General features: G+C 40.2%; 1 protein-coding gene across 1 annotated transcript; it reads right to left on the bottom strand.

Moving 5' to 3' along the window:
- Nucleotides 1–11012: 11012 nt before the first annotated feature.
- Nucleotides 11013–13403, bottom strand: LOC122406585 (uncharacterized). The gene is made up of 2 exons (XM_043412117.1): nucleotides 13118–13403; nucleotides 11013–12893 (listed from the first exon to the last, which is right to left on the bottom strand). The coding sequence occupies exon 2, from the start codon at nucleotides 12890–12892 to the stop codon at nucleotides 11069–11071; it is 1824 nt and encodes a 607-aa protein (XP_043268052.1). The 5' UTR covers nucleotide 12893; nucleotides 13118–13403; the 3' UTR covers nucleotides 11013–11068.
- Nucleotides 13404–14425: the final 1022 nt, after the last annotated feature.

The following is a 14425-nucleotide window of genomic DNA, read 5'->3' on the forward strand; positions in this document are numbered from 1 at the left end:
TTTTCAGAGTGACCCACATGCCAAGCAGTGTTGCACTGAATGTGCCCACCGTATTAAAAAACGAATAGGCTTTTCCCCAAGCTCGTTCAACTGACTCCTGGATGAATTTGTCGTTTATCCAGTGGGTTATTGTAATGCCCTGGTCGGCTGCGGCTCGACCTGTCGCACCACGAGCTAATGTGTTCAATACGGCATTGCGTTCGACTGGAAACATTATGCTGGTTCGCAGGTTGTCGAGGTCGCGGGGTGAATAGATTCCGCTCTCTGCGAGGTGTGCGGGGGTAATGAAGGTCCATGACGGTTGCGTCATAGCCGTGATTTCTTCCGGCGCTGCGGCCGGTGCCAATTGGGGTAGGGATTGGTACCAATTATTATTAATGCGGTACATAGGTGAAAGAAAAGAATTACATTCGATTTGATGTCCCGTTTTTGTGATAATTCGAGTTCTGGGCATCATAAACAGAGATTCATTTCCTCTTTTGATAGGGAGTTCTTGATGAGATGCGAAGCCTAACGTATTACGCAAGACTCGTTTTTCTATTTCGCACTCCTGCCTGATGACGTTATTATAAAGGCTAGTTATTTGGCTACCGAAGTGCTTTACGACGTATACGAATTTTGAGTTCATGTAAGCGAAAATGTCCATGTTCATTACCGATATATGTTTGGTTGTGAAAACGTCGCCGTTTACTTGTTCGAGTATGAAAAGTTTGGGGTGTCCGGTTCTGATGAGTTTATAGCCACAGACGGAAGTTTGCCCTTTTATTGCCAATGCGAATGTTATGTCGGTAGAAGTGATCGAAAAGATTTCTTCTCCACTCGGGGAGCCTTTGGTATCTTTTATTCTTTCGGCTTTACCTTCGTAAATTATTTCATAGTTTTTAAATCCGCAATGTTCGTTTGGTAAGGGGTCCCAATGAGTATAACCGCCTTCCCAGTCGAGGCATCTTCCCGACGTGTGTTTACAGCGATTACCCGATCGTAAAATAATTTCGTTCAGATCGAGGCTCACTTCGGCTGTGTATTCGTGAATACCTATATATATCTGGCCTGTGACGACTACGTTTTCCCAGGTACCGTAAGGGTCTGAGTATGACGTTCCTTGGCAAGACCCGTGTCTGTCGACGCTACCTGCCATTGTAACTGACCTAGGGTTGGTGGAGTTCATTGCCAAGTTGCCAAACACGACATTGTACGCTTGATACGTGTTCGATCTGTGAATGCTAAGGCATTCTTCCGATGAAGTTTCTTTTATGAACTTTACTATTCCGTATTCTACGTCTGAGCTATGTGAAAATGCACCACAATGCCTTACTGTTCTATGAATTTCTATTTTGCATTGTCGAACTTTAATTTGCGAGAACTGAACTCTCTGTAGAAGCTGAATTTTTGATGTCGTGATTATCGGTTTATGAATCGGAATATCGCATTCCTTGATGTCCAAGAGAGACAGTGTTGTTATGTTCATGGCCGGTGCTCCGCAATCGTATGCGATTAGGGCGTGACCCGCTTGCCATGAGGTTGTTAGAAGAGCGATGGTCAAAAACATCCTGAACGCGGTGTCCATGATCCTGAAAAGGTTCCGATTTTATGAGTCCTGAGCAGTTTCGAACGATTCTTAATGTGCTATTTTTGCTCTATCGCAATGAATGATTTTCCTCTTTTTATTTTCGAGTTCGATTTCGATATCATTCTGTTCTGGGAAGGTGCGTGTTATTAGATAAGGACTTTTATAGTTGTCATCGAATTTTCCGATCTTTGGATTCTTTACTAAATAAATTTTTTCGCCGACATTAAATTTTACTTGATGGATATTTCTATCGTAATAGGTTTTCGATTTTTGTTTTGCGGCTTCTAGATTGTTTCGCGCTAATTTTCGTACTTCTTGTAATTGAGTCGCGAGGTTTTTCACGTGATCATCGAACGTGATGAAATCGTCCATTTGTGTGAATTGAGATGGAAGACGAGGTTCTTTGCCAAAGACTAGACGGTATGGCGAGAATTTTGTGCCTTCGTGTATGGTCGCGTTGTATGAAAGTGTGGCTGGCTTAAGCCATTTATGCCAGTCTTTTTTGTTGGTATAGTGCTTCAGGTAATCTGTGAGTACCTGATGGCTTCGTTCAAGGGACCCGTTTGACTGTGGGTGAAAGGCTGTAGTTTTGATTTGTTTAATTTTGAAGATTTTTGTTAACTGTTTCATGACGCGGCCAATAAACGCTGCTCCTTGATCTATCAAAATTATTTTTGGACAAGTGAAAACACATATGAATTCTGTTACCAGTGCGTCTGCGATTTCGTTTGCTGTCGCGCTCATGAGCGGAATTGCGAAGGAGAATTTCGAGAGATTATCTTGAATGGTGAGGATAAAACGATGACCTAGGGTTGATACCGGTGTTATCGGTCCGACTATGTCCATTGCGATCTTATCGAATACGTCGATCGGGGTGTCGGTAATGACCATAGGTTGTTTCGTTTTTATTCGAACCAATTTTCTCCTTTGACAACTTTCGCATTGCCTGACGTAGTCTTCTACTTGTTTTTTTAGATTGTCCCAAAAATATCTTTGACGGATTCTATTATATGTCTTGGTGACGCCTTTGTGGCCTGCTACCGGGGAGTCGTGGCACTCTCTTATTATTTCTAATCTGTGCTCTTGAGGTGGAGTTGTAATCTCGTCTTTACATATTCTTATCTGGATTTTTGAATGTGCGAAAATTTCGCGTATGAGATTTTTTATTTTGATCCAAATTGAAGGGTCGAAATTATTTCTTTTTTGAGAAATTGCTGCTGAATTCAACTTTAATTCTTCCATCTTGATTCTGAGATTTTTTAATGATTTTGTGAAATTTTCTAGAGTGATGGGTGATGAATCGTTTTCTTGAATGACTAAGCCAAATGTCTTTTTATTTTTAGAGCCTGAAACTAGTACTTGACCTACTTCCAGTTTGTTCGAGGGGGATAAGGTGAGGAAGCCTAGTTCGATTAGTCTCTTGCCAATCTCGCTTGACACCGTACCGTCTGCTGAGATGAAACATATATAGTTGTCTTTGACCATTTCTAAATTGTCATTTGTTTCGATAATATTGACGGTGTCGATTTCTGTGCCGCTATCGTTCACGATATTTGGGGTGCCTCCCGCTGGAGGGGGAGTTTCACTCGGAGGTTGTGTGACGATATTTACGGTCGGTGTAAGGGGTTCGTGCCTCTGGGGGTTTGTCGGTACTTCGTCCTCGTGCAATACTTCAAAATTGTTTTCATTGTGGAGGCTTAGCGGCCTTTCGTTTTCGGACGACGCTTCTTTGTCGTTTTCGTTTTCCGGGGATATGCAAATTTCGTCTTCGATGACTGTGTCATTTCGTTTAAGAATTTTATGAATTTTATCCGTGCGTTTTTGTTTTTAGGAGAGTTTGCTGGAATGCTCGTTGTTGATACGACTGTAGGCATTATTCTTTGGGGTGGGCTAAGCCCGGTTTTGTTTGAATCTTGGATTTGTTTGGTGTAGTTTTTATATTCATGCGTGTGTTGTCCCGCTTGTGAACAATATGTGCATTGCTTTGGTTTTCTTTCTCTTGACGATCTACGAGTCGGTAACAATGGTGGTTTTTTCATTCTTTGCTTCTTGAAGGGCTTGGGAAATTTCCACTGATCGTTGTGAACCGTATTTGCCATTACTACGGGGTCTTTACTGTCTTTTGGGGATTTAATGTGTGTTAAAATGGTATTTTCTTTATTTTCTATGGCGTTAGGCTTTTCGTTCGAGAGCGTTGTGCATATTAAATTTGTGTCAGGTACCGTTTTTTCGTTAGGGGCTATTTCTTTCCCGTTTAGATCACTTGGTGTTTCCTGGCTGTTTTCGGGGTTCTGTGTATCGCATGTTTGAGACTGAGTTTCGCTCTTTTGGGTTTCCCTATCTAGATTACTCCCTGATTCGAGAGAGCTTGTGGTGCTGTGCGATTTTCTTTTCGTACGTTTACTAGGGGGCGGTGTGAATTCTGCCGTTTTTTGTGTACGTTTTTCTAAAGGTTTTTGTGGGATCTCAGTTATTCTTGGTGACATGTGGTCACTGAGAATTGGAGGGGTTTGAGGAGTAAAGTACAGGGATTTTTCGTCGGATTCTGTGCTGGTTTCGGCCGAAGGTGTGTTTGGACAATGTGGTGATGTGACCTCCATTGATTCAGCAGGGTTAGAGTTTTCGGAATGTATATTTTCGAGGGTTATGAAGGATTTGTCCTGTTCCTCAGAAATTTTCTGATCCGAGGATGGGCAAATCTCTTGGTCTGTTGCAATTGAAGAGACCGCGTCGACTGTATTGTCTTCGCATTCTTCTGAAGAAGAGGGAGATCGATTTTTATGAGTGCTGTAGGATTTGTGTCGTTTATCGCGATCTTTCTTCTTCATTAGGATTTTCCTTTTACATCTATCGTATTCCGAATAGAGTTCTTGGTTTTCTGAATTGTTACTTTGAGATTTTTGTTTTTTGATTGAATTAAGAGACAAATTCGCGTCGCGTTTTGAATTGGTTGATTTGGACGAATTTGTTTTTAGATTTTTTGATAAATTCGTGTGATGCTCTGAGTTTGAAGATTTAGACGAATTTATTTTTAAATTTTTTGATGAATTCGTATGATGCTCGGAATTTGAAGATTTAGACGAATTCTTTTTTCTTTGCAAACTTGTATGAGGGTTAGAGTTAATTGATTTAGACAAGTTTGCTTTTTGATTTTGTAACGAGTTCGTATGATGCTCTGCGCTACTAGATTTAGACGAACTTGTTTTTTCTTTTTGCTCTCGTAAATTCGTATGATGCTCGGAATTAAAAGATTTAGACGAATTTATTTCTTCGAGCTCTGGATTTAGGATGCTCCCATTATTGAGGCATATATCAGACGATTGATCAGATCCCTGATGATTTAGGATTTCGTTTGTTTCTTCACCAACTTGATTAACGTACGTTTCTCTAGGAACTTCCGTATCCGTGTAATCAGTTAGTTCCGAAACAGGGTTTGATGTGGAGGGATCTTTTTGATCACCTTCCGAATTAGAGAAAGAAACTTTGGGTCTCTTTAAGTTTTTGTCTGAATTTGAAACAGACGAGTATGTTCTGGCGATACCTGGGTTCAAGCTTAATAGCTTTCCACCTGTAGGTGTCTGACTGATTCGCCATTTGAGTTTTATCGGGAGAGTTATTGGATTACGCGATAGTGCGTCAGCGTTTGTGTTTATTTTTCCCGGTTTGTATTCGATTTTATATTCGAACTCTTTTAATCTTTCTCTTCATCTCAGTACACGCGACGTCGGGTCACTCATTGAGTCGATCCAAGCAAGTGGTCGGTGATCCGTTAGAAGTAAGAATTCCCTGCCATAAAGGTAGGGTCTGAAGGTTTTTATTGCAAAGAGCACTGCGACCATCTCTTTTTCGGTGGTGGAGTAATTCCGTTCCGCTTTGTTTAGGACCCTTGAGGCAGCAGCCACCATAGGATCTTGACCGACTTTGCCTTGTGAAAGAATTGCACCGACCGCATAATTAGATGCGTCGGTTGTCACGATGAAGGGTTCGGACAAATTTGGGTATTGAAGGATTTTGAGCAGAGCACAGCTTATCGCGTAGCGTTTCGAATGCTAATTGATGTTCTGAATTCCAGTGGAATTCGATATTTTTGCTGGTTAGATCTGATAATGGTTTTGCTATTGCTGCGAAATTTTTTATGAAACGCCGGTAGTAACCTGCAAGTCCTAAAAATTCTTTAACGTTTTTTGGGGTCTTTGGTACGTTAAATTTTTGAACCGCTTCGATGTTTTTAGGGTCGCGTTTTACGCCATCAGCTGATATAAGGTGACCTAGATACCGTACTTCCGTTCTTAGAAATTCGCACTTGTCGGTTTGAAGAGTGACATTAGCATTTCGTAGACGTTCGGCCAATTTTTTGAATTTACTATTGTGTTCGTCTAAGGAACAAGCGTAGATGACTATGTCATCCAGGTATACGAACAGTTCATTGCCCTGAAGACCTTTAAGTACGAGGTCCATTAGGCGCTGAAAGGTTGCTGGTGCATTCTTTAGACCGAATGGCATTCTGTTAAACTCGTAGTGACCGTGGGGGGTTGTAAAAGCCGTTTTATGTTTATCTGCTGGATCCATCTGTATTTGGTGGAATCCAGATGCTAAATCGAAAATTGAAAAGTATTTTGCTCCGCCGAGTTGATCAAGGATATCGGTTATTAAGGGTAAAGGATAAGCGTCTCCTATCGTGACTTCGTTGAGTTTTCTAAAATCGATCACAAGTCTCCATCTTTTATTGCCTTTTGAGTCTGCTTTTTTCGGAACTATCCACACCGGTGAATTGTACGGAGATTTAGATGGTTCGATTATATTGAGTTCTAATAAATCGTTAATTTGTTTTTCGATCTCTGGTCTTTGAAAGGGTGGATGTCGGTATTGTCTCGTGTTGACAGGTCTGTCGTTCACTGTTAAGATTCGATGCTTGCATTCGCTAGTTGATTTCAGAGGGTCGCCCGGTAAATGAAAGAGGTCTGCGTTTTCTGCAACGAGTGCATTTACCGCATCTCGCTCTTCGACATTAAGGTGGTCGAGGCGCAAAAGGTTTATCACGTTTTCTACACGATTTTCTCGCGTCCGAGAAGGGATACTATGTATTTTAGCTTTGCCAATTGCGGAATCTTCGTTCTGTTCCTCGTTTTCATCCGTACTCATATCAAAAAGATAGAGGGATATAACGGGAACGTCCACTTTAACGTCTTTGTCAAGGGTATTGATAGCGTAAAGGTAAGCTTTGCCGTCGGTGTTTTTCACCAATGCTTCGCCTGCGTAAACGCCTTCTGGAAATCTTATGCGGGGTACGTAGCCTGTCTCTAGAGTATTTCCCACTCGAACAAACATGACCATTTTCTGTCTGGCCCGCAGAAGAAATGATTCGGTGTTTGTAAATGGTACTTTTACATCTTTGATTTGCACGCACCTCTCCATCCAGTCAATTTTACCGTTGCTATTACCGAGGGTCTCATGACCAAGTATTGCATCAAATTCTACAGGAAAATCGTCGCCTACAACATGAAACATTTCCGGTTTTCCATGAATAGCGATGTTAATTTGACCGAGAGTTTTAGGTCTATCGGAACTTGAGATTCCGTATAGTTCGTAAATGATCGATTCGTTTATTGAATTTTTATCTGCGATGTTTTGAATTTTGATTAGATTTAGTTGCGATCCCGAGTCAGCGAGGAATAGGGTTTGTTCTTTGATTAAGTCCCGTGACTCTAATACGATGGTTGGCGCGTTATAGTTATGAGAAGACGCGCTGAGATTGCAATTAGCCCGAAGGATATTTCGTTTTATTTCTTCGGGTCTTTCGGATTTTGGTGCCTCTACTGATTCTGTCCCGTCGAGGCACCTGGCCGAGGGGTCGTTGACTCGTTTCCCGGCTGGTTACCTGCATTCGCCGCAGCCTTTTTGCCGTTATTGTACGCTCTCCTACGACAGTCGTTTATTACGTGTCCCGGTTTTTTGCAATAGTTGCAAGATACGCTACTTTTGTTTTCAGTCGTTTGTTGTTGCTGTAATTGTTGAGGTTTTTGTTGTTGTTCTTGTTGTTTGTTTTGTTTTGCAAGAGCGTAACAGTCGTCCGTAACGTGATTTGTTTTCTTGCAAAATTTACAAAGTTTACCGGTCGTGTTTGCGTTTTGCATTGATTTATTATTTGAGTTTTTGTTATCTTGCGAACTAATAGGGAGGCAGGTTGATTGATTTTTGTTATTTCTTTCTATTGGTCCTACTAGTTTTTCGATTTCGATTGTCTGTTGATAAATACTTTCGAGGGTAGCGAAGACTGTCATAGGTATGTGAGCGCTGTAAGCTGGGTTTACGCCTCTACGGAATTGATTTATTGCCATGTCTCGAGCGTAATTTTTTGCTCCTTCCGGGTCTTGCAATTTTGACAAGCCGATGGCCTGTTGAGTTTGAGTAAGATGCAAGTTGATTCGACTATAGAAAGCGAGCAATGTTTCTTTATCTTTTTGTTCGAAAGTGTTTAATTCCTCGAGCCACGCGAACAAGGGTTTCGATGTAATGAATCTACTTCTCAAAATGTTGATGAGGTCATCGATTGTTGAAATTGTGAAACTTTCTAGACTTTCGCATGCAACGCCTTTGCATTTACTTCTCAGTAATGCGACTACTGGTCTTTCGCCAATCGCTTGAGTGTATTCTCTTGCGGATTCACAATAATTAATAAAAGTATTGAGGGAACACGTTTTTGTTGTACCATCGAACTCTGGTACATACCTAGTGAAATCTTTATAATTCGCATGTATGGGGTATGGTGTGTTTTCTGGTGCTCGATTAGCATTGACATGTTGGGGAGCTTGACGTTGAATATTATCTGCAATATATCTACTGAGTACGTCTATATCTACATTAACTTGTAGAGGGTTGGGATTTGGTCCAAATTCGTTCTGTGAATTCGGTTGACCTGCGTTATCTTGATTTGGCGGTCCGCCCTGTCCGTAGACGTTCATGGGGTTCCGGTCTTCGTTGGACATTGTGAGTTTTATGACTTACGTTACGAAGATCTTGTAGTCGGGTGACGCGTGCTGATGAACCTGTTGTTGAGTTGTATGCTGCTAGTGGTCTACCGCTGCTGGTGTTTTTGACCTGCTCTTCGATGATGCCGATGGTTTATGGCTGTGTCCCTCCGATGGCTTGGAGTACTCGTACGTGTTGGAGGAGATTTCTGGAGTTCGTTGATACTTGTTGATGTTTATTTTCGATGTTGTCCTTCGGTGTGAATTCCGTTGACACCAATTTTAAATATAAAATTAAAAGTGGTGGGTTTTTGTTGTTGTTTTCCGATACCTCCAATTTGGAGATAAAATTGAAGAATTGGTGTTTGCTGATTTTTGTTGTTTTCCGTTGCCACCAGTTTTGAAGATAAAATTAAAAAATGGTGTTTTTTGTTTTTTCTTTGGTTTCCGCTGCCACCAGTTTTTAATATAGTAATATGTTACGTCCCAGGAGGGAGGATTAGTTGGGGGCGCACAGTCGCCGATTTAGAGAAGCAGAGTGTACGTTGAGTACCTCTGCCAGTGAGTCTTCTTTGGGACTTGTGCGAGGCCCGAGAACATATACTATATTTTCAGGTATACGTGACCTTTTTATTGAGGTTGTGCCCGCGAATTGGAAGGATTTTCCAATTGTTGAGCGGTGTCGAAGGCTTTGCGAAATAAGTGTATGCGATGATATTTTGTTCACTACAAAATATATTGATGAATTTATTGATTGACTATTACACTTATTTACACTTTGAAATTGAAATGTTTTTCTATGTACTTTTGAGTTAGCGATTATGACAGAGTTCTCCCAAGTGATTTGGATTAGAGAGGGAGAGTTCTCCGATCTTAATTGTTTCGAGGTTCGCTGCTAACTGACTAACAACCAAGATTCTTAGCCTAGTTAGAGTTCGAGAGGAGGATGTGTTTTTTGGGGGTAGGATGCTGTAGAGGGGGTTTGTTCTCTGTGGTTTTTTAGTTTGGATTGGGTAAAAAGTATCGTCTGATTTGATGATTGGATTTGAATATGGGGGAGACTTTTCCGGAGATATGATTGGAGGAAAAGTCGCTCGAGATTTCTTAGAATTAGGGAAAGTGTGCTGAGCGGAGTTCTGAGATGTGCACGTGTTGCACTTGAGATAAGAGCATCTGTTTTCGGGACTCGTGGGAAACGCGAGTTTCGGAACGCGTCTCTGGAATTTTGTGTGGATTTAGGAAATGCTGCATTGATAATAAATTCAAGGATAGGAAATCGGTCTTGGACTGTTTATTTCTGGTTTTCCGTGCTCGTCTTGTGGGATTATTTATGGCGCCGGAACGTCGGGGAGAGTCTAGGGCACGCGTTGTGAGTGTTTAAAGAATGGACAGTTGAGGAAAAAAATATGTGCGAGCGCCGAGTGTCTCGCAGGATGTATTTGTTATGGATGGTCTGGATACGCTCTGTGTTTATATACATTCTTAGATACGAACTATGTATTGACAAATGATGATAAAGGTTAGAAATATACTCGTGATAGCGTTTGAGTTGAAGAGAAAAAGTGAGGGGCGTTTAGCGTAATGCTAGGACGTAACAACATTACGAATAGTGCGTGCGGGATCAATAAAAAAATAATTTTCGTCATCTAAAGAAGTGCATATTACTATTTATTTTGTTATTTGTGATATATTAAACCGGTATCAAAGCGGCCGCGTAAATGTAGTCTGTGATGTGTGTGTGAAAAAGAATATAAAAAATGCGCGATGCATATATGTCAACGAAACTTTTCAAGATTTCATTATTTCGTTCGATTGGAAATAAGTGTTAACTGAAATAATCCTTCAATTAAACCAGAGTACGAGAAATATTGTCCAGTGCGAATAAATTGTCAGTGGCGTGGTTATATATCATGTGTACATAGGTTATATATACGAATAAATAGAACAAAAATACACGCAACTGTTAGAATGATAATAGAAACTTTAATTGAATAAATATTTTCTAATTTATTTCTTGTATCGTGATTATTTTTAACCCGCTTACGGCACACTTCATTTTTGTATCCACTCCAAGCACACTGGTGCCAAATCGGCACCGCGCACTTTCAAAATCTTATAACTCATGACAGATTCGGTCAAATTAATTCAAATTAACGCCAAATTGCAGGGAATTTAATCGCAAATATGGTAGGCACATTGTTTTTGATGTTTATTATTTTTATATTATAGAAATTTTTAAAAAACTAAACAAATTTCTTCGAAAAAAACTAGTTTTGTTTTTCGCGTGCCATTTTTCAACTAATCATGATAATTTCAAAATTCTTGATCGTAGTTATTCTGTATGAAGTAAAGTAAAAGCCTGTTAAGGTCATTGAGAGAAAAAAAGGATTTTAGTATTTTTTAAGGGAGGTCGAAAGTGCGTGATTTTTCGACTTAGAAATAAACGACTCTCGTGCGTTTTCACGCAAAAATCATTGTTTTTAGTAAATTTTAATCACCAAATCGATTCGTTACAGTCTCTTATTCTATTCTAATCGTCGCCAATAGCACAAGAGGTACAAATACCTGCACGGTGTTCATCGCATATTCGACGCATACATTTTCCGCATCGCGTACGCGTTTTTCCGGTTTTTTCATTGGAGCAAAGGGCACACCTGCCTCGACTTTCGTCTCGGAAGAGATTTGGGACATCTGTCGTAGGTATATCTATTTTCAAAACTTTCGAGATAATGTTTTTGACGGAAATTCGAAGGGTAGGCGAATTTAATCGCATTTGCGCATGTGGCGTAATCAAAGCGTACGCTAAATTTTTGAGGAACTTTGAACGGCTGAGTTTTTCATTGCTCACTTTTAAATTGTACAAAATTTGTGCATTGATCGTCGCCTGATTAATCATGTTAAAAAAAAATTTTAACGGCCACCTGCGAGTTCTGCGCGCTACGTTAAACGTATGACAGTGTTGGTCAAAAGTGTCGATTCCTCCTTTGTGAGCGTTGTAGTACATTATCATCTCGGGTTTTCCTGTCGTTCGATTAATCGAAGCATCGTGATGAATCGACGATAATACGAGTACAATTTTGTTCGCTTTCGGCGTGTAAGCAACCAAAGTTAAAGTTGGTGTGTAAACAAATTTCGACGTACCAACATTACCAGAAGTTTTCATTTGTATAGGAATCTCGGTCCTGTTTTTTTGAATAGTTCCTACCGCTCGCAACTGATATTTTTCGCGCAACATTTCGAAAAGAGGAACCGAAGTGAACCACCTATCCATCGTTATATGCCGCCAAGTACCTGGAATCGAAGTACAATCGAGTAGTTTTCGAACGAAATAAGTTGGAACTGAATCACCGCGTTCAGGGGTAACTTTCCCTACGTAAGGAATGGCTGAAATCATGTAAGAAGTTTGAGCGTCATTACACATGAGCACTTTGAGGCCGTATTTATCCGGTTTACTTTTCATGTAAATTCTAAAACAACATCTGCCCCTGAAACCGATGAGTTGCTCGTCAATCGTAATATCGGTTGACGGTTCATATGAATCGGTACAATTTTTTATGAACATGTCCCAAATCTCACGTATTGGAGCTAATTTATCACGAGCCCGTCGCTCTTCCCTCGTAGATTTGTCATCGAATCGCACCATGTAATTCAAAAATTGAAATCTGTGCTCAGAAAATGCCGCGCGACAGAAACCTGACCCATGATGCTCAGAAAATATATCATCCAAGCTCAGTTTGTTTTGATGAAAAACCGCACCAAAAATCAGTACACCGATGTACGCGTTAATTTCATCGCTTGTCGTGTGCGAGTGATAAGATTGAACGACTAGATTATCTTTTCTAAGACGCGCGACTTCCCGATCAATTTCTTCGTTTGTATGTAGTACAATTATATCGATAATCTCTTTTGAAAATAAAATCTGAAAAGCATCTAACGGTGAGTCAATTTCGAGAGCAGCGTTGGCTGGGGACGGTTCGAACGTCTGATGAGCGCTGGAACGCCTACCGTGCCGGACAGGTACAATTTCTGACCATTTTATTCCGCACTTCGCAGGTATACTTTTTCGGGGCCGACCACGTTTGCGTATCCGCTCAGCTGCTTCGGAGACACGCTTTCTCTTTGTTGCTCTCTCACTCTCCTTCTCTAGATCGGAATCCGACTCTTGCTCATTGTTTCCTTCATCTTCATTTTCCTCGTCATCTGACTGCTCGCTATCTCTGTCTCCAGTATCTGAAGGTACAAATACCTCATCGTCAGAATCCACGTTTTCACGGAGATCATCGTCGGATTCAGAAAACGTCTGAACAACCGCTCGAATGGAGCGAAGATTGTACTTCCGACCTTCCGCAGCCATCCTAAAAAATTAAAGTTGAATGAATTTCAATAAAAAGAAATTAAATACAAATTCAAATATTATATTTTGTTGATTGTATTATCTAATATGTATTTTGTTTGTAAAACATAATCATACAATCGATTGTCTCGTGCTTTGAAGCGTCGGCGCGCGCGATCTTAATTTTTCATTAATAATATGAAAAAAAAATTTTTATATTACAAATTGTGCTCAAAACATACTCACTTGCATAGAAAATATCCCTTGGAGTTGAACAAAATGCCTACACAAATTTCACTCAGACACCGAATGCGCAACGCTCAACGGCACACTGGTGCCAGATAGGCACTACGGCAAGTTTGACGTGCGCTCAAACCGGCTGCTTACAAGCCACTGACGCGGCATAGGTACAGGCATTTAGGGGACCCTTCGGTAGAGTTTGTCGAACAAAAGAAATCTCCCGAAAGCGAAAGGTCTAGAAGTTACCGTTAAGTAAAGAAAACGCCGGTGCCAATTTGGCACCAGTGTGCCGTAAGCGGGTTAAACATCCCCATATTTTGCTTGATATTCTGTTTGGCTCTGCCCTCTCCGATCCTTGTTTTCACCCGCTCAGTTTGCAGCGGATCGATTCATATTATTAATTCGTTCCCTAATATGTGTTCTATGATTTTCTACTCCTTCATGATGATTGTCGTAACATGATTCGAGAGGTTTCTAACCATGATCTTAAATTGCACATTTTGTGAATCAGATTTTCAAAAAAAAATCTGGTCTTGGTATAGTGTGTAGTTATTCTTTTCCCATTAGGTCTGTCGAGTGATAAATTTGGAAACTTTTTCAGAAAGCCTTTGGATGCTTTTTTTGCTAATGATATGAAAAGTCGTATCTTAGAAATGCGGTATGCAAACACAAATTTTGATAACAAAACTTATAGAATGACATGTATGTTGAGTATTTCCACTTTACAAACTACAAATATGGAATTATTATAAAAAAAATTCATTCCAATAAGTCTACTGTTGCTCAGTTTTGGATGCGATCAAATATGATGCCTACCAACATCCCCAGAAACTTACAGAATTGCTGAATGCAATGTGCGCTATGTCATTTTAATGTAACATCATGACTTTTGACAACATTTCATTATAATGCTGTAGATTCGGATCATTAAAATACTGCAAAAATCTGCATTCTATACAATTTAAATACTGTGCCATTCATTTTACATTTTGACTCTAACTGTAATATCTATATGAAGTAAAAAATTGATTATAAAAGTCTTCAGTTGCTCATTTATGGATAGATTTGAAATTGCTGTCTTCGAAGCTCATTGCGCAGATACATTGAACCGCAGCAGATACCTGCGAACTCTGAAATTTCTGTGGATAAATATATATGCGACGGATCACCCCTTATCTTTGATTATGGTAATATGTAATGGAACTTGGTTCGGCATGTTTTTAAGTGTTCCTTTTCAAATAGTATTGCAGTTTGTATGACTGATATACAGCGAATACTTCCAAACTTTGATATTTCTGTGTTCCAGCATGTGTG

This window comes from Venturia canescens, chromosome 2 (assembly GCF_019457755.1).
Source record: "Venturia canescens isolate UGA chromosome 2, ASM1945775v1, whole genome shotgun sequence".
In the NCBI taxonomy this organism is placed as follows: Eukaryota; Metazoa; Arthropoda; class Insecta; order Hymenoptera; family Ichneumonidae; genus Venturia; species Venturia canescens.

Excerpts from the sequence above, each read along its gene's own strand:
- LOC122406585 (XM_043412117.1), bottom strand. The coding sequence starts at position 12,892 with ATGGCTGCGGAAGGTCGGAAGTACAATCTTCGCTCCATTCGAGCGGTT.